This window comes from Schistocerca gregaria, chromosome 1, assembly GCF_023897955.1.
Source record: "Schistocerca gregaria isolate iqSchGreg1 chromosome 1, iqSchGreg1.2, whole genome shotgun sequence".
In the NCBI taxonomy this organism is placed as follows: domain Eukaryota; kingdom Metazoa; phylum Arthropoda; class Insecta; order Orthoptera; family Acrididae; genus Schistocerca; species Schistocerca gregaria.
In genome coordinates this window covers 1,034,446,143-1,034,473,951 of record NC_064920.1, presented here as the reverse complement: position 1 = coordinate 1,034,473,951, position 27,809 = coordinate 1,034,446,143, and the positions used below count along the sequence as shown (strand labels likewise).

The following is a 27,809-nucleotide window of genomic DNA, read 5'->3' as shown; positions in this document are numbered from 1 at the left end:
TCACGCGGTCTGTACGTCCAGCACGAACGCTGGTCCAACTGAGGCGCCAAGTGGAAATGGCATGGCAAGCCGTTCCATAGGACTACATCCAGCATCTCTACGATCATCTCCATGGGAGAATAGCAGCCTGCATTGCTGCGAAAGGTGGATATACACTGTACTAGTGCCGACATTGTGCATGCTCTGTTGCCTGTGTCTATGTGCCTGTGGTTCTGTCAGTGTGATCATGTGATGTATCTGACCCCAGGAATGTGTCAATAAAGTTTCCCCTTCCTGGGACAATGAATTCACGGTGTTCTTATTTCAATTTCCAGGAGTGTATATGGCACACCCAAGGGTCAAGGGCCAGCTGATTGGTTACAAAATTTTCGCAACTTTTTATTCTGGTCTTCTGTAGCTCTTTTTGAAAGTTATCTTTTGCCTCCCGGTATAACTGCAGCCATCTTTGCTTTTCCCACCAGACGACACTGCGCTGGTAGTGCTTTCTCAGCCTCCTGACAGACTGACGCAGACCTTGTAGCTCGGCTGACCACAGTGCCGGTGTGGCCGCCACGGCCCTCCTCCTGGTTGGTACGGCCGCCTTAGTCGCCCTTGTTATTCCACGTGCCAGCCCCTCGGCTCTGTCGTCCACGTTAAGGTCCTGTCGTCCGTCCCCTTTTGGTAATGGAAGAATGTCGCACTCTCTCTTTTGCTTGTCATACTTGCGCAGCGGCCATTCTAATTTTCTCTGTATCGTTCCAATTTAAGTATATGTACCGCCGAACTGAGTACAGCCGCGCGCGAATTGTACACGTATGAATAAAATTCGAAATACGATTAGCCATGCTGCAGTAAGTATTCAAGGCTTAGCAGGTGCAGCAGGGGCCTTGAGAAATCAACCTAAGTGGGTGAGCCAGTCCCACGGTCTGTGAGAGCGGCATTTGTGGAAAATTCCGACTTGTCGGATCTCTGCTGGACAGAAAACGTATATTCGTACTCGTGCGAACGCTCTCTACTCTTCACGGTGTAGTGGCGATTGCTGAAAAAACGGACGGGTGGTGGCTTAAGTTGCAAAATAATTCTCCTGTTAAGGGTTACAAGCATGTGTATGACTAGCGAGAAATTTTAGCTTGTCAGGTATATCTACGTCTGTATCCGTGCCCAGCGACGCACCTTACGGTTGTGGAGAACGCACTCCTGATCTTTTCCCCTCTTCCCTATACCTTTCGCGAATGGCGCGAGGGCGGAATGATTGTGGTTAAAGCTCCGTATCAGGTTTAATATCTCTGATTTTCATGTGTATTTTTCGTGGAATGATGTACTGCCTTTCTGTCTCTTCTTGGAACGTACGCTCTCGGAATCTTACCAAATAATTTCTCCGTGATACGCATTATCTTTATAGTAGCGTCTGCCAGTGGAGTTAATCGAGCATTTCCGTAAGAGTCTTGCTCTTAATTAAAAAAAAAAAAAAGATTCAAGTGGCTCTGACTACTATGGGACTTAACATCTTAGGTCATCAGTCCCTTAGAAATTAGAACTAATTAAACCTAACTAACCTAAGGACATCACACACATCCATGCCCGAGGCAGGATTCGAACCTGCGACTGTAGCAGTCCCGCGGTTCGGGACTGAAGCGCCTAGAGCCGCACGACCACCGCGGCCGGCGCTTAATTTTCAGTCCCATGATGAAATATGCCGCTCTTCGTTACACCTTCTCTATCTCTCGTTAAATCTACTTGATAAGGGCCCCAGACTGATGAGGAAAACTCACGAATTGGTCTTACAAGCCTTTTGTATATAACTTCTTTCGTGGATGAATTACATATACTTAATATTCTTCCAACGAATCTCACATTTTTACAGACCCATTAGTGTACCAATTACGAGCTGTCCGAAGGTCTTCCTGCATTTCCCTACAGTCATCTGGCGCTGCAAACTTCACATAGATAACAGCGACGTTGTCCTCTAGATTATTTGTGTTCACTGCAGGAAAAAAAAATGCTGCACTCTCAAGGGTTGTGCTCAGTGGCACCAGGTTGAGGTGTAATTTGTTCACACTGAGGGGTCGTAATGGTCGTGATTCATTTGCCACGGCTGTCGGCGATCAGAAGGCTTTTCAGAGCGCTCTCCGTTTTTTCTCTGCACGCAGCAACTGTTCTGAGTTTAGAGGTGAACAGTGTTTGCAACATTCATTCTAGAGTACAACCATGCTCCACCAACAAGATTGTACTCCTGGGGAACAATTGCAGCCGTTTCAACGGGGTAGCATTATGAGTCTGTGGGAAGGTGAATGGAAGCATTGATGGATTGCTGCAAATGATGGGCACAACGTATGGGTGGTGTATCGGTGCTTTCAGCAGTAGTCCAGGCTCTGAACGTCTCCGTTGTATAGGCGCAGGTCAAGATCGATGCAGCGTTAGATCACCGGGGCCTGCCGACCATCATCCATGAGGGAAATTAGAGCACATGTTGCATTTTCTGTGTCACCGAGAACTATTGGAAACCGTATGCTTGCAGTAAGGCTAAAATCACGGGTTCCTATGGTCTGGCAACCACCAACATCACGACACCACCAAGCGTGGCTAGTCTGGCGTTGTGAAAGGGTTAATTGGAGGATGGAGTGGCGGTCTGTCTCTTCAGTGATGAGAGTATGTTCTATTTGTATGTGAACGTACGGTATAGACGTTGTAAACAGCCTATTTCGGAGTGACACACATGTCCCACGGGCTCGCAAGCTACGTCCATTTGCTAAACCATAGCAGAATATCATATCCGCCATTTCACTTGTCGAGTAGTAGGCGTCCATTGCCAACAAGTGTTGGAAGAGAGAAAATGTAAATGTCTACACCATATGTACGTACAAACAGTGCAGTAACAAACACATAAGTGAATCCGCGCTTGGAAGAAGGTGAAACATCTAGCTACCTACGGTTGACAGTACGGTTTATATAGACTGTGACACCAAATTAGTGAATGTGACGAATGGGTGATTATGTAGAGTGTTTGGATATCCGTAGGATGTATAGATAACCCCTCACAGCGTTCTGTATATTGCGGATTCTAGAAAAACAACAAAAATTTCACTGACACATACGTTCCTCCAGGATGGCATACAAGGGCTTTGAAACTATCTGGTAGGCAGAGCTGCTTCGCCGTGGCCACGTTGCCTCTTGCCACACGACTTCGTAGATTAGTAGGTCAACCGCAAACGAAGCTGCAACCAGGAACCTGGGAGCATGAGCGTAAGGATTCATCACGATTTACTTATCCCGACCGCGGAGGCATGAAAGTAACAAGCAGCATGTTAAGACCGTCACTACTTTCAGTGAATCCAAAAGTAATTGGCTCTTCTCGATGGTGTTCTGCATCGCTCTTCAAAAAATTGGTTCAAATGGCTCTGAGCACTAAAGGACTTAACATCTGAGGTCATCAGTCCCTTAGACCTTACAACTACTTAAACCTAACTAACCTAAGGACATCACACACACCCATGCCCGAGGCAGGATTCGAACCTGCGTCCGTAGCAGTCGCGCGGTTCCAGACTGAAGCGCCTAGAACCACTCGGCCACCGCGGCCGGCCATCGCTCTACGATGAGCCTCATCGCCAATGGGAAGAAACACTTTCGAAAATTTGTAATTGGTTTAATTTGCACCAGAATGAAAATATGCATTCCAATGCCCTTGACACAATATTTCAGTTCGGAAGTTCCGCTCCACAATGTCGTTTATTGTCCTCTTTTATAATAATACTGTCCTCCCTGATAGTAATTACAAGAGCTTCAGTTGGTTGATTTTGTTAATATTAAGAATGTTGTTTTAATTATAACGGGAATTTGTTGTTAACATTTTATAATGCATGCTTCTGACCACGTACAGCTAACATTATTTAACTGCTTGGTGAAAATGTCGCAGACAATTTTGCGTATATGCAGGTACTTTTTTTTAGATGTGTTATTCGGAGGTACCGTTCTGTGCTGGACAATACGTATTAGATCGCATTCTAAATTTAAAAAAAAAATGGTTCAGATGGCTCCGAGCACTATGGGACTTAATTGCTGAGGTTATCAGTCCCCTAGAACCTAGAACTACTTAAACCTAACTAACCTAAGGACATCACACACATCCGTGCCCGAGGCAGGATTCGAACCTGCGACCGTAGCGGTCTCGCGGTTCCAGACTGTAGCGCCTAGAACCGCTCGGCCACTCCGGCCGGCATCTAAATCTAATTGAGAGATAATAAGTTCAGTTAACATGAAATGCAAGAGCAGAAGTACTTTCTTAACAGCATATGTATTGCTTCTGATTACATGCTAGTCGAATATATAATTGTGACGATATTCAGCTCATATGGCTAAAATAAGGGCAAGTGATGCCTCGTCTTGAGGCAGTCGGGGTGATTACGCTGGTCTGCAACCAAAAGGCGGTATAATGATGAATGGGCAACACTCTTTCATTAGACAAGCACTTTTACTACGGATAACTAAGGTTAAACTGTTCAATGCCAAATACTGCTAAAGAACTAGAGACTACTTACGAAGTACTTGTCGAAGTTGTTTTCTATGCACCAATAACCGATCCTGTAAAACGAGATATTTACTTCCGTTCCAAAGCAGAATTGGTAGCATTATAGCTACAGTGTTTTTGACTCTGAGCTCACTATGTTTTACTGCTCTGCAAGCAATGTTCCATATTTTAATTAAAGTGGTCGTAGGAAAGGAAACCATGACTTGTAATTTTTTTCTATGCAATAAAGCACCCTCGGAAAAACTGGTTGGATGTGACACAACTGTTTTCGTTTTCTACCACGTTTTGAACACAGATCTACCGCTTTTACGTGTAAACAAGTCCCAAGATATGCAACCATTTAGCTAAGTCTGTGATTAACAGGTATTAGCTCGAGTTCTTCTTGTCTTTCAGTTAGCCAGGCGCTTACCGAAATATAAGAAACAAATTAATTTTGACAAGCGGTTTTCCACAGCTGTTGCAAACTTGAAGATAGTCACATTGAAAAGACCTACAGCTGCCGACGTAAATCGTTTTGGCTGGTCGGCGTGGCCGAGCGATTCTAGGCGCTTCAATCTCGAAATGCGCGACCTCTATGATCGCAGGTTCGAATCCTGCCTGGGGCATGGATGTGTGTGGTGTCCTTAGGTTAGTTAGCTACGTTCTAGGGGACTGATGACCCCTGATGTTAAGTCCCATAGTGTTCAGAGCCATTGGAACAATTTTTGAAATCGTTTGGCGTTGATACCAGTTTCTATCAGACATTATCATACTCAAGCACAGGAGTCATGATTTTTAGCATTACTGTGCCGGAGCAATCATGAATGGCTAGTGAAATAATCTATTTCAGTTTAACAGTTTTCAAAGTGGTGGAAATACTGGAATCTGTGTTTTGAACACGAATTTCTTTGAGAAATAAACGTTCACTCTTTCTTAATGTTGAATCAGTTTTGAGAAATATTAGATATTCAAACAGCTGGTGCCGGTCTTATATTCCGATGTTATAGGCAGTTACATATTTTTCACATATTTTTGACACTGATTCACCTGTAGTTATCCAGTCCGATTTTCAGGTTGATGCTTAATCATTAGTATCCAGCAAGTATAGAGTAACCAAGGTCCACCACCATTTCCACAAGCGGTACTACGTGATCAGCCTGTGAAAAGTGTAGCACTACTGTTTGCCACGAAGTTTCATACCGGCGCACACTATTCCAGAGTGAAAATACAATTTGGAAGAGGATATTATGCTTGCAACATACGTTTTGCTTTTTAAAAAGGAATTAAGTATTTGTGAATTTCTGGCACTATTGGCAATGTTTGAACTTCGGGATTTCGGGGAAATATGGGAAACGCAAGCTCTAAGCTGGTGCGCCCGCTAGCAGAAACCTCTGCAGTGCTTCGAGGATGCGCGATATCTCGCAACACACACGCCCCCAACGTTGATAGGCGAGGCATAGCTTTGTGTAGAATTTCGTACTTTTTCCGAGTATACATAATTGTGAATTTACCTCGAACCAATTAAAAAGATGAAGTTGATGCTCGAAAGGCGGTGTTTGTCGTTTCGGGTGTGCCCCATGGAAGAGTGTTAAGACTCTTACTGTTTAAGTTTTGCAGATGACTTAACCGTGATGAAGCACTATCTGAAGGAAACTGCACAAATGTCAAATCATATCTTGACTTTAAAGTGGTGGAAAGAGTGGAACCTTACTTAAATGTTTAGGAATGTAGAGCTGGTAACGGCTGGTCCCGGCGGAGGTTCGAGTCCTCCCTCGAGCATGGGTGTGTGAGTTTCCTTAGAATAATTTAGGTTAAGCAGTGTGTAAGCTTAGGGACTGATGACCTAAGCAGTTAAGTCACATAAGATTTCACACACATTTTTTTAGAACTGATAAAGCAGGTGGCACACCGACTCATTGGTGGAATACTGGGGAAATGGGATCAGTGAACAAAAGCGATTTCTTACAAAACTCCCGTGTGACCCGTCCTAGAGTTTGCATGTGAACGAACCCACCTGTTGCAGTTTTATATTTCCTTGAAATGGCACGACCGGTTTCGGCCCTCAAGGCCACTTCTCCAGTGGCTACCTGCCTATCGTCGTGACACGAAGACCAGCCGAGGCATTTAAAATAACAGTTCAACCGGCGCGTTTGCTCCATTGCTACTCAGTAATACAGTTGTGCAATCTGCCCCGCAGTGGTCCATAAGCTGGATTTCTCACCTTATTGGGCTGAACATATACTTATTAGGGCAGCACGAAAGGTCGTGAGTTTATTTGACTCACTGGAGAGCGTTACATAAATTTTGAAGAATTTGAACTGGCGGACTCTTGAAGAAATTCGCCAACTATCTCGTGAAAGCTTACATACGAATTTTTCAAGAACCATTATTAAAGAATTTAGTAACCGACAAATCCCTTACGTGTCTCTTCCGTAGGGATATGGAAGACAAGAATCAAACTAACCCTGTGTATATTCAACAGCGCACATTACTCATTATTCCCGCTCGCCATAAACGAATAGAACGGGAAGAAACCACGTAGGAAAGTACCCTCTTCCCCGAACTTCACAGTGGTTTTCAAATTATCGATGCAAGTCTAATGGTAATCAGCAGCACGGACTGTAAAACTCCCGCAATATTTTTTGCACATTGCTTGACGAGTACTTACGTTGAGTAATAGCAGGGCTGTTTTTTTCTGTTTCGAGTGAAGCTGCCTGTCGAGAAGCTGAAAGGTTTTTCCGTGAGGGTTCCAATACTTGTTGCTTTCTTTTTCACCTCTCGACGGAAACTTATAGGCGGCGGTCACTCCTCTTTGTCATCTTCTGTCTGTAATCAAGGTCGGGACACTTCAAGTGTAACGACAGCAAATTATCTACTTGCTGTTCTGTTTGCAGTTCAAGGCTGTGACTTGGAGAGGAACACTTTACTCTCAGGAAGATTGCGTTCTTTTTCTCCTTTTTTTTTGTAGTGACTGACCTCGAGTTACCGTCTCCGAAGAATGCAGCTCATTTTGGCTCACTGTTTTCGTCCCGCATATCAGAAGATTTCAATATCTTGCGGCAATAGCTCGTGGTGTAGTGGTAGCGTTGCTGCCTCTAGCTCCTGGGGGTCTCCGTTTCGATTCCCAGCCAGGTGGGAGATTTTCTTTGCTCGGGGACTAGATTAGTATACGAGGGGGGGACCCAAAAGAAACCGGATTGTTGTCATAAAACATTTACTGGTGAACCTTTTTACAAAATTACTTCAGTCACCTTCAAAATACTCTCCATTACATGCGATGGACTTGTCAAGTCTCTTTTCCCACTGCTGGAAGCATGTTTGGAACTCGTCAAGTTTTATAGTGCCCAGTGCCCTTTGCGAAGCTGTTTTTACCGCCTCCGCATCGTCATAACGCTCCCCTTTTAGCGTTTATTTCATTTGTGGAAATAGGAAAAAGTCGCACGGGGCTAGGTCCGGCGAATACGGAGCGTGGGGGACGACAGACCACCTCTGAGATGCCAAATACTGGGTCACTCGTAAGGCCGTGTGTGCTGGAGCGTTGTCGCGATGCAGAAACCAGTCACCTGATCGCCAAAGTTCCGGGCGTTTCCTCCTCACATCCTCTCGCAGACGTCTTAAAACATCCAAGTAAAAGTGCTGGTTAACAGTCTGGCCAGGGCGTACGAATTCCCGATGCACAATTCCACGAACATCAAAAAAGATAATGCTCATTGTCTTCACATTTGACGTCACTTGCCTTGCTTTTTTTGGTCTGGGAGAGTTGGGAGTCCTCCACGGGCTTGACGCTTGCTTGGTTTCTCGATCATACCCGTAACACCAACTCTCATCCCCTGTAATGACTTTGTTAAAGAAGTTTGGATCACGTGCAATCTGTGTTTTCAAGTCCTGACACACATTCATGCGGATGGTTTTTTGCTCCTGTGTGAGAAGGCGCGGAACAAATTTAGCAGCAACACGTCTCATGTGCAAATCCTCACTCAAAATCCGCTGGCACAAGCTCCAACTGATTCCTGCCTCTGCTGAAATTCGGTCGATCGTTTGGCGACGATCCTCGTTGATCTTTTGGCAGACATTTTCAATGTTCTCCTCATTTCGCGATGTTGAAAGGCGTCCAGAACGAGCTTGGTCTTCAACACACATCTCACCAAGTTTAAAGCGTCCAAACGACTCGAAAACATTTCTGCGGCTCATAGCGTCCTCCCGGAAAGCTTCCTGAAGCATTTGGTGTGTCTCCGTTGCAGTTTTTTTTAAAGCAGGAAACAAAATTTCACACACACTCTTTGTTCTTTTAAAGTTGCCATAACGACTTCGTAGAGGTAACCCGCCAACAGTCAGAGAAACACAATACCATACTTGCACGTTCAGCTCTACACTGACGCCGTCTGCACAGCTGTTTCAGGAAGGTCTCTACTATCACCATCTAGCGTGAGAACCCTGCACTACGTATTACGAGTGGCAGCGCCCTCGGAGTCCGGTTTCATTTGCGACCCCCTCGTACTGTACTCTTCAATTCGTCTCATTTTCATCGACGCGCAAGTGCCGAATTGGCGTCAAGTGGAAAGGTTTGTACTAGATCGCCGAACTACCCCAGACGGGGTCTCCTCACTGAGGAAAAAAATCGCAATATCAAGAAGGAGTTGTGCGATATAAACGAAAATTGGTAGGCGTGTTTCTATATCTGAATGATGATGTCTATTCAAGTCTTGCGGCAGTCGCTAAAGGGTGGCGCTATTAGTGCCACTATTAGGACGCGAATCGGGTTTGCTTTGAATACACGCTGTAACGGTCGTGAGCGTTAGTTAGCTTTGAGACTGGACGGGATGAGTTGATATTAGTTAAGAATGCCTTTAAGGCGAAAAAGACGCCGTTATCAACACCTAACCGAGTTTGGACGAGGTCGTGTAATAGTGCAACGAGAAGATGGATGTCCTGTGTTAATGCAGGAAGACTAGGCAGTAGTGTAGCTACTATACATGACTGCTGGCAGTGGAGTCAACGAGAATGTACGTTCGCAAGAAGACCGGACTCCAGACGGCCACGTGGCACTACCGAGGGGGAAGGCCATCGTGGTCGGCTTATGGTTCTGGCGCATCGCACTGCATCTGCAGCAGCAGTCTGAGCAGCGGTTGGCCCCACAGTAACACAACGAACTGTTACAAAACGTTCACTTCAACGGCAGCTCCGAGCCAGATGCCCTGTGGCGCGCATTCTACTGTCCCAAAATCACTGCCATTTGCGACTTCTGTGGTGTCAAGCGAGCTCACTGGAGGGCAGGGTGGGGTTTGTTTTGTTTTTTGATGAAAGCTGATTTTGCCTCGGTTTCAGTGATGGCCTTGTGTTGATCAGAAGGAAGCCGGTTGGGGGCTTACAACCAATATAGGGGTTCCGCAAGGTAGGATATTAGGACCATTACTATTCCTTATCTCCATCAATGAGATTCCGAGTATTGTTACTCGTGGTGAAAAAATTCTCTTCGCTGCTGACAGCAATATTATAGTCACTGAGAAAACAAGAGAACTCCTTGCCAAGAAAGCAAATGTAACTCTCAAGGATGTTTATGACTGGTCAATAAGCAATAAAGTGACTTTGAACATAAAGAAAACTAATACCATGAATTTCAGTTTGAAGAGGAAAATGAGAAGTTAAATTGAATGTAGATGGCGCCTCTATAGACTGAATATTGATTCTCAGTTGAAGTGGTGTGAACACACAAAGGTACTTGCAAACTGAATGTCATCAGCATGTTATGCCCTTAGAATCCCATCATCAACGCGTAAAATGCAATGTCTTTTAGTTACATATTATTCATATGTACACTCACTTCTTGGCTATGGCATTCCTTATTGGGGAACAAACGCACAAAATACGAACACAGTTCTCAAACTCCAGAAAAGAGCCATAAGAATAATAACCAAAAATACTAGACCAGCTCATTGTAAAGATCTGTTCAAAACACTCGGGATTTTAACTGCTCCATGAGAATACATTTAACAGTTATTTGTACACAACAAAAATAACATTGGTAATTACTGCACAAACAGCTCTCCATGACCATGCAACAAGAGATAGACTCAACTTACATTTACCAAGAAAAAATAAACATAAAAGTCAGAACAGCATTTCCGACCAAGGAATAAAACTGTACAATAAATTACCAAAAGAGATTAAAGAAATTGAAAAAACCCTTATTTTAATAGGGACCTAAAAAGTACCTGTCATGCAATACATTTTATACATTGAAGGATTACTTAAATAACACAGAGTAGGGGTGTGATAAAAAATGCTATACAAATAAATAATAATAATGATAATAAAACATTCAACATTCCACATGACACCTTCACTTTGGTCTTTGCCTTCTTTTTTTCCTTTCTAGAAATACTTACCCCCAAGCTATGCATAACACAGGCCGGAGTGGCCGAGCGGTTCTAGGCGCTACAGTCTGGAACCGTGCGACCGCTACGGTCGCAGATTCGAATCCTGCCTCGGGCATTGATGTATGTGATGTCCTTAGGTTAGTTAGGTTCAAGAAGTTCTAAGTTCTAGGGGACTGATGACCTCAGAAATTGAGTCCCATAGTGCTCAGAGCCATTTGAACCATTTTCAACTATCTGCTTGCTAGACACCCTAGAACTACAGCCGGAGTTATGGTCCGGGGTGCAATTTCGTATATCAGGAGCACTTTCGAGTTTATCCCACGCACCCTGACAGCAAAATCGTACGTCAGTCTGGTGATTCGGCCTGTTGTGCTACCATTCCTGAAAAACCTTCGAGGGGATGTTTTCCAATAGGATTACGCTCGGCCACATACCGCTCTACGAGTGTCGACACGCTGCCTTGGCCTGCACAATCACCAGGTCTGCCTACAAATCGAGCACATTTGAGACAGGGAACTCCATCCCACAAAACTGAAATCCGGCACCTGTACAAAACAATGTATCCATGTTCGCAAGTTTGCATTCGACAAACTGGCGGTTGCACTGGTTATTAGTGTATCAGTATTTCATATTTTCAATGGCTTATCTAGCACGTACGTTTACTTTTGATCTTGCAATATTAATTGCTTAAATATGTTACCTAACGTACTGTATTCCTAAAATTTCGTTACTCTAATTACTTTCTGGTGTAGCGATGTTTTCATCAGTGTAATTACGTTTTGTGAGATTTAGTGTTTTGAGATTATCTCAAAGGGCCAAGCTATAACAAAAATTTCTTCGAACCAGTAACGTGTCTGAAAATATTCTGCAACAAAAGACAGTGTGTGACAGGTGTCGAACTTATTTTTGATACAGAGCAACACGGAATCTGCTTTTGCAGGGTATCACGTGTGTAAAGGAGCTGTTTCTTATGAGTGATGCTTTCCTGAGGAACTACTTTTTATACAAGAACAACATGTTGTTTAAGTTCATAATAAGCTGTAAGACTCTGCAACAGAGGGACGCAAGCGATTTGGGTCTAATTCTGTATACTTCTTCCATTTCCCAGCTCTCTTTTCTCTCAAGGTTCAGTACATCAATCATAAGTATTGTCATGATGTGTAAGGGACGGCCAAATGAAAACGAGACTAATGGGAAAAAGTAAGTAAACTGTTAATTGTTTCAAAAGTAGTCGCAACAACTGTTAACATCAAAAGAAATCGCCGTAACTGTTAATACATTTATTCGACTGTGAGACAAGTGCCTTCATTGAAAAATATTTTCGGTTGGCTATGGAATAGAGATTGTTCCCAGACGTACGCCTCTTCATCCGAAGCAAATCGACGGCCACGTACGTCTTTTTCCAGGGTTGCAGATATAGAAACACGGCGTGGGGAGACATCGTGACATTACAGAAGATGTACAAGGGTCTCTCAGCGAAACTTCTGCAGCATACTCAAAACAACCTTGGCAACAAGTGGGCGGCCATTAGCCTGCAACAGAATGATGCCGTCTGTCTACATTCCTGAGTTTTTAGAGTTGATGGCGCTCTTCAGTTTTCGCAATATGTCACCGTACTGCTGTGTGTTAATTGTGGCGCCGTGTTCCAAAAAGCCAATGCGCAGTGGGCCCTTGCAGTCAAGGAAAAGCGTCATCGTAACTTTCGTGGAGCTGTCATGCCTGTTTGTTTCCGTAGCCAACCGCACACATTTTTCCAAGAAGGCACTTACCGACCTGTCTCACAGTGAGACAAAAGTATTAACAGTTTTGGCGATAAATTTTGAAATAATAAACAACTACACTTATTTTTTCCATTTGTCTCTTCTTCATTTGACTGTCACTTACATCTCCTCTTTCCAGTATTATTCTCCCCTCCTGCCAGTAACATCAACTGTCATTTGACAAGCACGATAGAAAAAGCGTGTAAGCACTCGATCGTGTTACAGCAAGGTCACTCAAGACTTTCCTTAGAATTCGGCGACGTAAAATTCCTAATTTTTCAGATTGATTGTGTTCGTGCTCATTGGCTCCAGTTGAAGGAGAAACAAGTAGATGGTTAAAATCCTATCATGAGATCCATCACATAATACTCAGCAAGCATTTCGGATTTAGAAATCACTTGCGTGTACGTCCCAATGTTGCAGACATTGGAAGCGATCTACTTTTGGGGAGACGTCACACATCGAATGTACTCGTCAGGCACTGGCAGCTGCCAAACTAGCCCCAGGTCGTTGTCAGGCAGCACTGAGCTTAGCATATCGTCTACTTTTGCATACGAAGGAGACGTTACTCGCTGAGATAACTACGCCCGAAACTAATCTCAATACAGTCCAGCAAAGACATAACAGAACGATGACAGTGCCAGTGTACACTGCACTGCATTCTTGGCTAAGATCGCTAGCAAGCCGAAAAGAGTCAATATCGGTCCAAACTCCCACACTGTCTCGCGATGGCCAACGCCGAGTGTCCTCTCGGCGTGCGAGATTAGTGCAAGATTTCAGGACACTACAACCGTTCCGACAGGTACGTGTGTACTATACAATGTACGGCTCCGAAGCTCATACGATCAGGATCCTGTTACAACCCCTCCCATCCCCGCTGCACACCACAGATTCTCCCCCCCCCCCCCCCCCCCCCCCGTCATTGGCCCACTAATTTTCTTCTGAATAAATTCGACAGGTGGAGACGTTTCACAAAAGAACCTTTCAGCTTCCGGTTGTACCTTAACACCCAATAAATTTGCTCGTTATATGAAATATTTTTTTGCCGTGATAATTCAGTATCGATTATAATCTGTGTATCTTAATGGCGAAACCTAGGGAGAACTGTTAACTTTATATGTAGAGGTAACAGGTACGTAATAATTCGCTGTACTGTACTTTGTTTTATATGAATTATTTTCATTCTTACCATTTGTAAATGAGTGTTCTCTTCTTGAAGGAATAATCCATGTATTATAAAAATCGAAGTATGTATTTGTGTGTGTGCGCGTATGTTCCACATCTCCTCCTAAACCATTGGACCGATTTCAATTAAACTTGGGACACCTGCCCCTTACTGGGGAGTAAGAACAATCTACTTATCATAGTTCAGGAGATATGACTCCGTAAACAATAAAGAGCGTGAAAAACTGCTGCATCCCGCATGATGTTTAAATTTAACCTCTTACTTCTGTGTTTCCGATTTTATTCCAAATAGATTTCGCTGGCAGTATCCACATACGCGGCGGCTAAATACACCAACAAAAGTATATCATGGTAGCACACATAATTCAAGAGATATGACGACATAAGCACTGAGATGTGTGAAAAACTACCGCATTGTGAATGACATTTAACTTTATTATTCCTTTGCTACTCACTCTATTCGCAAAATATTTCGCAGACAGTATTAAAATATGCCACTGAATATGCATGCAAAATTATATCGTTGTATGTCACATTGTTCAAGAGATATGAAGTCAAACTCTGAGATGTGTGACAAAATGCCGCATCATGCATGAGATTTCAGTACTTCATTCTCTACTAGTAATACACTCCTCCAGTGGACTCAACTTAAGGAAATGCCTGACACCTGGCAGCGTTTCTGACAGCTGTCAACTACGAAACGCAAACACCTGTAGACGAAAATAATAGCCTCCTATAAGCTATTGGCCGCAAATAATGAAAAGTGCAAGGTCTACTGCGAAACGCAAACACCTGTAGACGAAAACAATAGCATTCCTATAAGCAATTGGCCGCAAATAACGAAAATTGCAAGGTCATCCACATAACTGCTAAAAGGAATCCATTGAACTTCGGTTACACAATGAATCAACCCAATCTAAAGGCCTTAATTGCCACGGAATTACAATTACAATTACAAACAACTTAAATTGAAAAGAACACCTAGAAAATGTTGTGGAGAAGGCGAACCAAAGACCGATTTGTTGGCAGAACACTTCAGAAGACGCAACGGATCTTGTAGAGAGACTGCCTACAGCACTCTTGTCCGTCCTCTTTCGGAGTACTACTACGCAGTGTGGGATCCTTACCAGATAGTTTTAATAGAGTACATCGAGTAAGCTCAGAGAAGACCAGCAGGTTTTGTTTTATCGAGAAGTAAGGAAGAGAGTATCTCTGACATGATACAGGATTTGGGGTGGACATCATTAAAACAAATGCTTTTTCGTTGCGGCGGTATCTTCTCTGAAATTTCAATCACCAGTTTTCTCCACCGAATGCGAAAATATTTTGTTGACGCCGACCTACGTAGGGAGAAACGATCATCATAATATAATAAGGGAAATCAGAGCCTGCACTGAAAGATATAGATATTCGTTTTTTCGCGCGCTGTTAGAGATTTGAATAATAGAGAATTATTGTGATGGTGGTTCGATGAATGCTCTGCCAGGCACTTAAGGGCGATCTGCGGAGTATCTACGTAGATGTAGCTATGAAGAGGCGTTGCCATAAACACGTTTACGAAATCGTGTTGTAGACTCGCGAAGCAGCTGCGTCCAGCTTACTGGTCATTGAACTAGAAACACTATTTATAATCAAGTTCTGAGTTAAATAAACATTACAGAGAATTTGTATTTTGCATACAATGGTTCGTGATTTGGATGATTTACTTATTTGTACGTTATGGATCTTTCTTCGTACTGTGTTTCATAATTTCACAGATGTTTTTACGAGTACATGCAAATGAACTTTTTTTTTATATTCCACTACAAACACAGTTCATGTTTTACTTTAGTTTTTAATAGAAAATAGCCAAAACGAATACCCAGGCACTGGATTACCGGGTTTGTCAGCTAGTTTTATTACAAAGTCATGCGGGTGGTCTTCAACCACTAAAGTAGAAGATGAACACCGCCTTCTACTCGGGCGTCTTTTCTTGTCTTGGCGCACATAAAAGATAGATTAAAAATAAAATGTACAAACGTTACAGTTTTTGTTTGCAAATAAACGCGATCGTTATACATCAAATAAATTTGTATATTTGAAAAATGGGTTAGCGTCATCGACGTGTAGACACCGCGGTGTGTTGTTGAGTCTGCTCGTAAAAGACTTGAAGACTGGTTCTTATGTGTACGAATATAGGAACGTAACGTCAGTCTTATGGCCATGTTTTGTCAACACTGTAGACCTTCGACCTTAGGGTTGCTTTACTACTAGTGTAGGAGACGTAGGTACTGACGTCAAGTTTCTTTGTCCTTTGCTGTTTATTGGTAATGATGACAAGGAAAGCCGTTTGGTTTTTCTATGAGACAAAAACGCTTAGTCTGAACATTAGTTCAGTTGGACAAGGACGTGGTATGCAGTCAGGCATCGCCTTGTTGAGACAACAATCCCGGCAATACTGCAGACAAAAAATGGTTCAAATGGCTCTGAGCACTAAGGGACTTAACTTCTGAGGTCATCAGTCCCCCAGAACTTAGAACTACGTAAACCTAACTAACCTAAGGACATCACACACATCCATGCCCGAGGCAGGATTCGAACCTGCAACCGTACCGATCACGCGGTTCCAGACTGTAGTGCCTTGAACCGCTCGGGCAAATACTTCAGACGAATCTGAATCAGAATGCACGACGAGTATTTGATTCCTGCTCCTTCCAAATGCACGTCCAGCGCCGTAATCACAGTGTCACTTCTATCGGCGTAAACTGACGTCTCTACAAACGAGAAGAGACAGCCAGTCAACGGGCGTAATCAGGAACTACTTGGGAGGAAATCCCGATCTTTTAAGTTCTGGAGTTACCGAGATAAGGGAAATGTACCATGAGTATAATGATTCTCTAAACCAGATACAATTTCTCTATGGCTGGTGATCTGGTCTAGATTCAATCACATGTGAAAAACACTGACTTTTGTTTTTTATGAGAAATTTTCACATGATGCAAAAGTGTTTTGTGACCTCATTCGTCTCTAGTGTACGATGCTACGGATGATTGTACAGGGTGAATCACCTAAAACTTGCGCTGCAAATATTGCGGAAATGGAAAATGCTATTGATGTACGATTTTCACAGAATGGGATGATTGACAGCGGCTCCTAGGGTTGGTTGTCAGGGTCTCGTACTGTTAGAAGGTCAATAGATGATAATACACACACCAAAAAACGTTTTGCAGCACCTCAGTTCTGAGAGTTCCGGAACCTGTACAGAAAATTGGAATAGAGATCAACATAAACATTATTTCCGCTCTTTTTATTGCTCATGAGAACCAAACATTGCATGTTGTACCACCATACAGCGCGACCTTCCGAGGTGGTGATCCAGATTGCCGTACACACCGGTACCTCTAATATCGAGTAGTATGTCCTCTTGCACTGATGCATTCCTGTGCTCGTTGTGGCATACTATCCACAAGTTCATCAAGGCACTGTTGGTCCAGATTGACCCACTCCTCAACGGCGATTCGGCGTAGATCACTCAGAGTGGTTAGTGGGTCACGTCGTCCATAAACAGTCCTTTTCAGTCTACCTGAGGCATGTTCGGTAGGGTTCATGTGTGGAGAACGTGCTGGCCACTCTAGTCGAGCGATGTCGTTATCCTGAAGGAAGTTATTCATAAGATGTGCTCGATGGGGGCATGAATTGTCGTCCATGAAGACGAATGCCTCACCAATATGCTGCCGATATGGTTGTACTATCGCTCGGAGGATGGCATTCACGTATGTACAGCCGTTACGGCGCCTCCCATGACCACCCCAAAATAGCAGGGAACCTCCACCTTGCTGCACTCGCTGGACAGTGTGTCTAAGGCGTTCAACCAGACTGGGTTGCCTCCAAACACGTCTCCGACAATTGTCTGGTTGAAGGCATATAAGACAGTCATCGGTGAAGACAACGTGATGCCAATCCGGAGCGGTCCACTAACATGACGTCCTGTGGCTGCACGAAAAGCGTTATTCAACATGGTGGCGTTGCTGTCAGGGTTCCTCCGAACTATATAATCCTTAGGTAGCGGTCATCCATTGCAGTAGTGGCCCTTGAGCGGCCTGAGCGAGGCATGTCTCTCTGTATCTCCTCCATGTCGAACCAACATCGCTTTGGTCCACTCCGAGACGCCTGGAGACTTCCCTTGTCGAGAGCCCTTCCTGGGACAAAGTAACAATGTGGATGTGATCGAAGTACGGTATTTACCGTCTAGGCATGGTTGAACTACAGACAACACGAGCCGGGTACCTCCTTCTTGGTGGAATGACTGGAACTAATCGGCTGTCGACCCCCTCCGTCTAATAGGCGCTGCTCAAGCATGGTTGTTTACATCTTTGGGCGTGTTTAGTGACATCTCTGAACAGTCAAAGGGACTGTGTCTGTGATACAAAATCCACAGTCAACGTCTGTCATCAGAAAATCCGGGAACCTGAGTGATGTAAACGTTTTTTGATGTGTGTAATACAAAGAAATTGTATTTTTGTGCAAACGTACACTTTTAAGTTGGAGTAGAGCCTATTGACATTAAGAAACTAAAAGTAGGGTAAATCGAAATGTAAGTGGTGTTTGTTGCAGGATTCTAATGCGAGTCGTTTGCGAGATATCGTATTTTGTAAAGTTCCAACACCGACACATGTGAAATACCTATGTCAGCACACTAAAGAACAGCAGGTAGATACACTAGATGTGAGGGTTCTGACCAGTAACGAGACAGCTGACCATCACAGGTTGTGTTCAAACTAACTATCGGCAACGGCAATACGCTTCCAGTCTGGTATGGAACGACTGCTCAAGTGCTAGCATTTCAGGGGAAATGTCCAAGCAGGATGCAGTACTATGTCGCTGCGTATCATCGGGTTCTGTTGATATGTCCTTGTAGACAGCGTCTTTCAGCTCTCCCCACAGAAAAGAGTCTACAGCCGTACAGAGGAACGGGTCAGCTGTGGCACACGTCCTCTGCGTCCAATCCAGCGACTGGGAAACAGTTTGTTAAGACATGTTTTAGTACTTCGTGTGCTATGGACTGGACACCCATCACGTTGGTACCACAGGTTTCTCCTAGTCTGAAGAGGAACATCTTCTAGCATCCGTGGAAGATGGTCTGTTAGGAGGCTGCGATACTTGTCCGCATTCTGTATTCCAGCTATGAAAAACGGGTCTATGAACTGATGGTTCACTGTCAAACATCATTTGTGTACACTCGATAGGCACCGACGTTTCAGCTGACGAAGGCAACGGGGATTGTCAACAGGTCAATAGTGCATGTTTCGGCGGTTTATCTAGCCATGATTGGTAAATGTGGCTTCATCACTAAATAAAATGTATGAGACATCAGGAGTATCCAGTCTTGATGTCCACGTATAGACGTCAACACGATTTTCGTAATCGTTTCCACACAGCTCTTGTTCGAGAGAGATGTGATAAGGGTGGAACCTATTGCGAAGGGTAATGCGTAGGACACTTGGCTGACTCACGCCACTTCCTCGTGCGATTGCGCTGGAGGTAACGTGCGCATCAACTGCAACAACTGTTTCTGTCGTCCCTTGTTTCGTTCTGTTACGTTTTCCAGGTTTTACACTACCACTTTCACGTAACTGGTTGTAGAGGTTGGTAGACAACTGCTGAGATGGTTGACGTCTATTGGGATATTTTGCCGCATATACTGTACCAGAATGAACTGCATTCTTCCTATTCCCCACATACATCATGAGCAACTCGAGTTTTTCTGTATTGGTAAATCTCATTGTCTACTCACTATCTACTGTCTGGACTGTGGCACAGTAACCAACTGACAAGTCGCAATGCACTCAACAAATACGCAAGCACATTGTAAGCAAACATAGCAACATCGTACGTAGCAACTATGCAGGCTGAATGGTGCAAACAAGTGTCGGTGTGAAAGCTTTTCAAAACACGATATCTCGTAAACGATAGTTTGTCGATGTCAATAGGCATTGTTCCATTTCAAAAAGTGTGCATTTGCAGAAAAAAAACACTAAGGGCTATTAAGTCGGTTGATTGTCGAACAATGCCAGCCCCTGACTACCAACCCGTTCTCTAAAAAGCGTACATCAATAGCACTTTCCATTTCCGCGATATTTGCGGTGCAAGTTTTAGGTGATTCAACCTATATAATTTCATCTCTTACTTTATATCTATTAGAGTTGTTTCTACAATGAGTGACTATTTCAGTCGCTAATAATCGGGAGGAAAAACAGTGAGTGAAGACGGTGCGCTATTTCAGTAGGAAAGGATGTAATAGTCTTTGTTGAAATAAATCAATCTGGCATTCGACTTAAATGGTCCAAGAAAATAGCAAAAGTTTATTAAACAAATTGGTTCACTGGTGTACGCCTACTCTTGACATAATCATTAATAACTGAAATTTCTGCACATTGGGCTCTGAGATCCGATACTACAGTCGTTAACTGGATGAAATTTTAGCTTCTGTTTTCGAAATAGCAGCGGTTGTCGAGCACGCTACCCGACATTTGCCTCCAGTTAATTTACTATCAGCTACGCCGCGAGAAACTGAAAGAACTACATTCTGAGCCGGTCGTGAGTCTCGTAAAGATCTAATTTAATTCAGGTCCACCTGTTACGCAAGCAACACATTTTTATTGCCCAAAAATATTTTCGTCTCCTTTGTAGCGCCATCAATGAGTACTTTTATTCACGTCTCATTTTTTTATAATCAGGATGATTGTGGATGTACAGAGACTGACAAGAAAACGCGTAACACCTAGAAGACATAGTCGAATGTAACTTTGTGCACGTGCACATCATTGATAAGTATGTAAAGATTAGATTAGATTAAATTAGATTAGTTCTTGTACCATAGATCATGAATACGACACTTCGTAATGATGTGGAACGTGTCAGGTTAATAAAAGCTGTATATTACATGACACTTACTTTTTTGGGTGGGGGGTGGGGAAATTACCCACTTATTATATCCAAAAATTCATCTAATGAGTAGAAAGAGTTGCCATTCAGAAATTCTTTAAATTTCCTTTTAAATGCTATATGGCTATCTGTCAGACTTTGGATGCTATTGCTTAAGTGACCAAAGACTTTGCCGTGCGGTTCTAGGCTCTTCAGTCTGGAACCGCGTGACGACTACGGTCGCAGGTTCGAATCCTGCCTCGGGCATGGATGTGTGTGATGTCCTTAGGTTAGTTAGGTTTAAGTAGTTCTATGTCTAGGGGACTGATGACCACAGATGTTAAGTCCCATAGTGCTCAGAGCCATTTGAACCAAAGACTTTTGTGGCAGCATAATTTACCCCCTTCTGAGCCAAAGTTAGATTTAACCTTGAGTAGTGAAGATCATCCTTTCTCCTAGTGTTGTAGCCATGTACACTGCTATTACTTTTGAATTCGTTCGGATTGTTAATAACAAATTTCATAAGTGGATATCTATATTGTGAGGCTACAGTGAAGATCCCTAGCTCTTTAAATAAGTGTGTGCAAGGTGATCTTGGATCAGCTCCAGCAATTATTTTGATTACATGGTTTTTACTCAATTATGAGTTACCGCAGGATATGATGCCATACGAAAGCAGACAATGAAAATAGGCGTGGTAAGCTAATTTACTGAAACGTATATCGCCAAAATTTGCAATAACCCTAATAGCACAAGTAGCTGAACTAAAACGTTTCAGCAGATGTTCAGTGTGTTTTTTCCATTTCAACCCCTCTTCAGTGCATACACCTAGAAATTTTGAACATTCTACCTTAGCTACCGATTTCTGATCGAAGTCTATATTTATTAATGGTGTCATTGCATTTACTGTGTGGAATTCTATATACTGTATTTTGTCAAAGTTTAATCAGAGCCCATTTGCAGAGAGCCATTTAATGATTTTCTGAAAAACATCGTTTACAATTTCATCAGTTAATTCATGTCTGTTGTGTGGGATAGCTACACTTGTATCATCGGCAAAAAGTACCAGCTTTGCATCTTCGTGAATATAGAATGGCAAGTCATTAATACATATTAAGAACAGCAGGGGACCCAAGACCGAACCATGCGCCACGCCATTCTTGATTGTTCCCCAGTTTGAGAAATCACCAGTTCTTTGGCAAATCATATGAACTGGTAAGTGGTAAGAGCATCTATCATCTGTGACAAGTAGAATGGCCACCAGACCACATTAATATTTTTCTTATTTCAGGCGTGGAAGGGTACATCAGGGACCTGAACTGCTTTAGAAATTGAGTGATCACTATGGAGGAGACGGAGACGCCGCGTGCTCGAATGAGACAACCTTATCAGTAGCTAATAGACTTTGAGAGAGGACTCACTGTGGGTCTCAATTTGGCTGGCCGGTCGAATCGTGCAGTACCCAGATTTGTGTCCCGACGTTGGACTGCATGGGAACGTGAGCACAGGCATACTTGTCAAGTATGCGGTCGACCACCGCAAGGAAGGATTGCCGTAGTCTGCACCAAGCGCATCGTAACCCCTTCACATCTGGGCTTCCCTTCCGAGAACACGTAGTGGACTCTCTGCAACGTGGAGTGTCGTTTGAGCCAATTGGTCGGAGACTAGCAGCAACCGGGCTCGAGAATTAGCGTCCCATGCGTAGGCTACTGATAGCACCACAAGACAAACGGCTGCGTTTGGAGTGGAGTCGTTAGTGGGAAGCATGGACTGCTGATGAACGGGGTTGCATCTGCAACTACATCTACATTGATACTCTGAAAATCATATTTAAGTGCCTGGCAGAGGGTTCATCGAACCACCTTCACAGTTCTCTATCATTCCAATCTCGTATAGCGCGCGGAAAGAGTGAGCATCTATATCTTTGCGTTCGAGCTCCGATTTCCCTTATTTTATCTTGGTGATCGTTCCTCCCTATGTAAGTCGGTGTCAACAAAATATTTTCGCATTCGGAGGAGAAAGTTGGTGATTGGAATTTCGTGAGAAGATTCAATCGCAACGAAAGACGCCTTTCTTTTAATGATGTCCATCCCAAATCCTGTATTATTTCTGTGACACTCTCTCACATATGTCGCGATAATACAATAGTGTTCAGCGGCATATCGCACGTCTGCGCTACCCCGGATGACCATAATGGCTTATTATGGTGGCGAGCTGGGGAAAGGTGCCATCGATCCCGTGTTTTAGAGGGGCATGGCGGTGTTATTTCTTGTGTCATGGTGTGGGGAGACTTCGGGCACGCATTCAAGTCACGGCTGACAGCGACTGAGGAAACTCTGTGGGCACAACGGTATGTCACGGACATCCTACGTCTTCTTGTGTTACCTCTTATGCGACATTTTTCGACACGACAATGCTCGTTCGCGTAAGGAAGGTGTCTCTATGAGCTGTCTGCTCGATGGTATGGCGAGCAAGATCCCCAAGTCCGTCTCAGAGCACATGTGAGATCAGCTCGGACGTGAATTCCGTCCCAGTGCCAGATCAAGGAGACAGTCTGAGCAGCCGTCTTAGGCTGTTTGCAGATGACGCTGCCGTTTATCGACTAATAAAGTCATCAGAAGATCAAAACAAATTACAAAACGATTTAGAAAAGATAGCTGAATGGTGCAAAAATTGGCAGTTGATCCTAAATAACGAAAAGTGTGAAGTCATCCACACGAGCGCTAAAAGGAATTCGTAAAACTTCGGTTACACGATAAATCAGTCTAATCTAAAAGCAGTAAATTCAACTCAATGGCTCAAATGGCTCTGAGCACTATGCGACTTAACTTCTGAGGTCATTAGTCGCCTAGAACTGAGAGCTAATTAAACCTAACTAACCTAAGGACATCACACACATCCATGCCCGAGGCAGGATTCGAACCTGCGAACGTAGCGGTCACTCGGTTCGTGACTCAACTCAATGCCTAGGTATTACAATTACGAACAACTTACATTGGATGAAACACAGAAAATGTTGTGGAGAAAGCTAACCAAAGACTGCGTTTTATTGGCAGGACACTTAGTTGTTGTTGTAATTTTCAGTCTAAAGACTGGTTTGCTCCAGCTCTCCATTCTGGTCTATCCTGTGGAAGCCTCTTCATCTCCGAGTAACTACTGCAGCCTACATCCTTCTGCATCTGCTTACTGTATTCATCTCTTGGTTTCCCTTTACGATTCCCTCCCTACTGAATTGTTGATCTCTTGACGCCTCAGAATATGTCCTACCAACCGATCTCTTCTTCTAGTCAGGTTGTACCACAAATTTCACTTCCCCCCAGTTCTGTTCATTACCAGCTAATTATTAACAAGGTGAAGACATATGTGTATCGCATAAATGTCAGGGTTAAGAGGCTAACATTTGATAACAGTGCAAACAAAAAGTCTTTTGAGGAACAAGGTAATATGCGGAAGGTTAAATTGTGTGTTAGTAACAAACTAGGGCGTTTTAGTTGTTAAGGTTTTGTTTCAACCAGGGTTCCGTGGAGGAGGTATACTGGTCAAAACTCATATCGTTTTGTAACGTATATTTGGCCAAAGAAATCTTTGCCGCTTGATAAAGTAACAGATTGGACGAGTATTGATCTAAGCATTCAGTCTCCATTATTCTTCTTTATAGCACCACATTTGAAAAGCTTCTGTTCTCTTCTTGTCTAAACTGTTTATCGTTCATGTTTTTCTCCCATACATGGCTGCGCTGCATACAGATACTTTCAGAGAGGACTTCCTTACACTTAGAAATCTATATTCGTAGATTAAAAAAAATATATACTCTACATTTTCCAGCACCTTCAAGTTGCATTCTTTCTCCAACTCTCGTCCGTTAGTAACACGCTCCCGCGAATAATGCAGACTCGTAACGTTTCGATATGACGTTCTCTGTATAAGGCTTCTCTTAATTGCTCAGCGTCCTCTGTCAGGTCAAACCAGACATGCTCCCCACTCAATGGAACAGTAATCCAGTTTAAAGCTGAGCAAACTTTTTGAGTTGGATCTCTACGCTTTTAACGGTTCCTCAGTATTCTACTAACGGGCTGTAGCCTAGCACCTGAGTTACCATCAGTCTATATAACTGTTCAGTTTCATACTTACATGATTCGTCAATGGCAGCAGCTATTTGTATGGAGCAACCTACTCCAACTGTTGGACATAAATATTATAGGCAAAGAAAACTACATACTCAGCCAGTCCACAATTTGGTAAAGATCTGATTTATCATGAAAATTCAGGTCCATGACTACGTAGACAGTACATCTTTATAGACCGCAAAGACGTGTAGGCGCCTTTGGATCGTCATAAGTGGGTACTTTTATTCAAGTTTTATTCTTTAGAATGCTAGGTTCTGTAGGATTTTCTTTACATTATTATCTAATTTTCCATAGCTCTTTCCTTGGGGCCTGTCAACATCTGGATGCTCATCTGTCGCTGAAATATACACACAGGAGCGGTACATGTTTTTAGTACGAATACTGCCGAGTTAGGACAGATTAGCATCCAAAAGAGGACACGTACTAAGAGAAGAGTAGGAAGCTACGTAATAATGTAAAGAAGGTCGTACAAAACTTGACAGTCCCAATAAAATTAGACATGGGTAATATTTTTTAATGAATGAACAAATTTAGACTATAAACAGGTGCTCTGTTTGCATAATAGGCAGATATGAATTCCCATAATTCAGTCCGCAAGTACAACAGTTGTTAGGACATCAAACAAAACACTGATATACGATGTAAAGTTTGAGTATCTTTTCTTCTATACTGAGGATGCAGCTCCGTGTTATTCGCCGAAGCACAAAATACGTAAAGAAGCATGCCTGAGACACGCTTGTCAGTGAAGGACTGCCTTTCCAACAGTTAGTGAGATAAATCGAAATTAGGACCATGCAGATGCAAACAGTATTCATTGCAAATACGTACCTTCATCAGAGAGAAGCGCTGGTCGTCAGTGAGGTCGAGCGCGTCGGGTGCCATGATGCCGCGGTCAGCAGGACGTCGAATTCAGAGAGAGTCTACGGCCGTGTTCTGTCACAGCCGTAAGCTGACTGGCGAAGCGGCGGGGCTCAGCCATCCACATGCCGTGGGAGACGGCAGCGCCGCGTTGCGGCGTGCGAAAGTATGATCGACGCGCATGCGCAGAAAGCGCCTGCGACTTCCCAGGCTCCCGTCCGTTTCCATTCAATGCGCACTGCAGACACGATCGTAATGAAACAAAGGTAACAGGTTGCAGGAGCAGAATAGTCAAACTCGAGATCAGCTGATGCGAAAGATCGTATACACCATGTTGTAGGGAACAGGAAGGCAAGTCTTCGAAACCATAGTAAGTGGGAAAACTGCAACTGGTGCATGCAAAACGTTGATCCTATAACGGTTTTATGTGCTACACTAAAATACTGCTAAATTGTACGACGCGGTTTAACTAAAAGGTGGTCTCGAAAGCACACAAGGAATGTCAGTGTGAATGTATACAAAATTACTCTCTCGATTTTCTAGTTTCTGTTATTTTACGTATTATTGCGATGGCTTCGTTAGTCGTCTTCTCCAGGTGCATCGAGAGCAAACGTATCTGGACTTTTAACCACGTGCCACACAACATGTTTTAGAGTAACGGTTCTTTGTAGGCGCCGACAGTGGAATTCTCATTGCAGTTCCGTTCCTCATAATGTATTGTTGTGAGTAGCTCTCCATGCTTTCAAACGCTTGCCCAAATAACAGTTGCCGCAATGGAAAATTGTGCACCTTGATGTAAAATACGAGGTATAGCTGCAGCCACACACCTTCAAACGTTCGAAGTCCTTAGAACAAGGCCGTTAGGATAATCACTGAGTTAGTTGAGAAAACAAGTGAGAAGAGGACAACTAGATCATTGGAGACGGAGCACAGGATTAGGGAAGGATGGGGAAGGAAACCGACCGTGCCCTTTCAAAGGAACCATTCCGGCATTCGCCTGAAGCGATATAGGAAAATTACGAAAAATCTAAATCATGATGAGTTGGACGCGGGTTTGAAACGTCGTCCTCTCCAATTCGAATCCAGTGTGTTAACCACTGCGTCACCTCTCTCAGATAAGTGAAAAAAGACTGTAATCTATGAACTGGAGAAAATGAGTTTACTAATTTTCCAAAGAAGCTCATGGGGAAGATAAAAACATCTTTGGAAATTTGAGCCTCGCTCCTAAATGGTGAGAAACGTGCTCGATGCCCGCACTAATCGTGCTTTTCCTAATTTGATAGCAGCGAACGGCTCCGAATTTCGTGTCTTAGTCGGTCCATTTTGGCCGACGCTGCATTTCAAAAATGGCTCTGAGCACTATGGTACTCAACATCTGAGGTCATCGGTCAACCTACAGCTTAGAACTACTTAAACCTAAGGACATCATACACATCCATGCCCGAGACAGGATTCGAACCTGCGACCGTAGCAGTCGCGCGGTTCCGGACTGAAGCACCTAGAACTGCTCGGCCACAGCGACCGGCGATCCTGCATTTGCTAAGTTTTCTGTTTTCTGATGAAATTAACTAAATCCATGTGGCAGAAAGTAAGAGAAATTCTCTCTTTTCAAACCATGGTGGCGTAAAGTCTCATTTCGATACCCTTTGCACCAGAACATGACATCCGACAACTCACTGTTATGCTCTCTGCTAAGTACGATACTTGTACCAGCAAATCACTTTGTAATAATTTGTCTATGTGTAATATTTGTTTAACGGTATCAACTGAATTAATGCCCACTTAGTATGTAAACTGCAACATTTCTCCGCTCTTTGAACTATGTCCATTGGCTAACTTGAAATATTAGGAGATAAGACTGCGGCTTCGCTTTCCCCTTGGCTCGTTGTAATTCAAGAAGACTAAGTTCGGAACAAGACTTGCCAAAGGTCAGTAACAATCACAGACAATGAAAAATAACTAAAGTAGACATCGTGTATTTATTTCCTCAGATGTTCAAATGTGTATGAAATCTTATGGGACTTAACTGCTAAGATCATCAGTCCCTAAGCTTACACACTACTTAACCTAAATTATCCTAAGGACAAACACACACACACATTCCCCAGGGAGGACT

General features: G+C 43.4%; 1 protein-coding gene and 1 non-coding gene across 2 annotated transcripts in view; both read right to left on the bottom strand.

The window, feature by feature from the left end:
* Positions 1–25,820, bottom strand: part of LOC126279406 (SEC14-like protein 2) — a 277,669-nt gene extending 251,849 nt beyond the window's left edge. The window contains exon 1 of the mRNA XM_049979675.1: positions 25,664–25,820. Coding sequence (XP_049835632.1) covers positions 25,664–25,717 — 54 coding nt within the window. The 5' untranslated portion in view covers positions 25,718–25,820. The remainder of the gene's footprint in view (positions 1–25,663) is intronic.
* Positions 668–771, bottom strand: LOC126286542 (U6 spliceosomal RNA). Its single transcript, XR_007551705.1, has one exon. It is a non-coding gene; the product is annotated as a U6 spliceosomal RNA (small nuclear RNA).
* Positions 25,821–27,809: the final 1,989 nt, after the last annotated feature.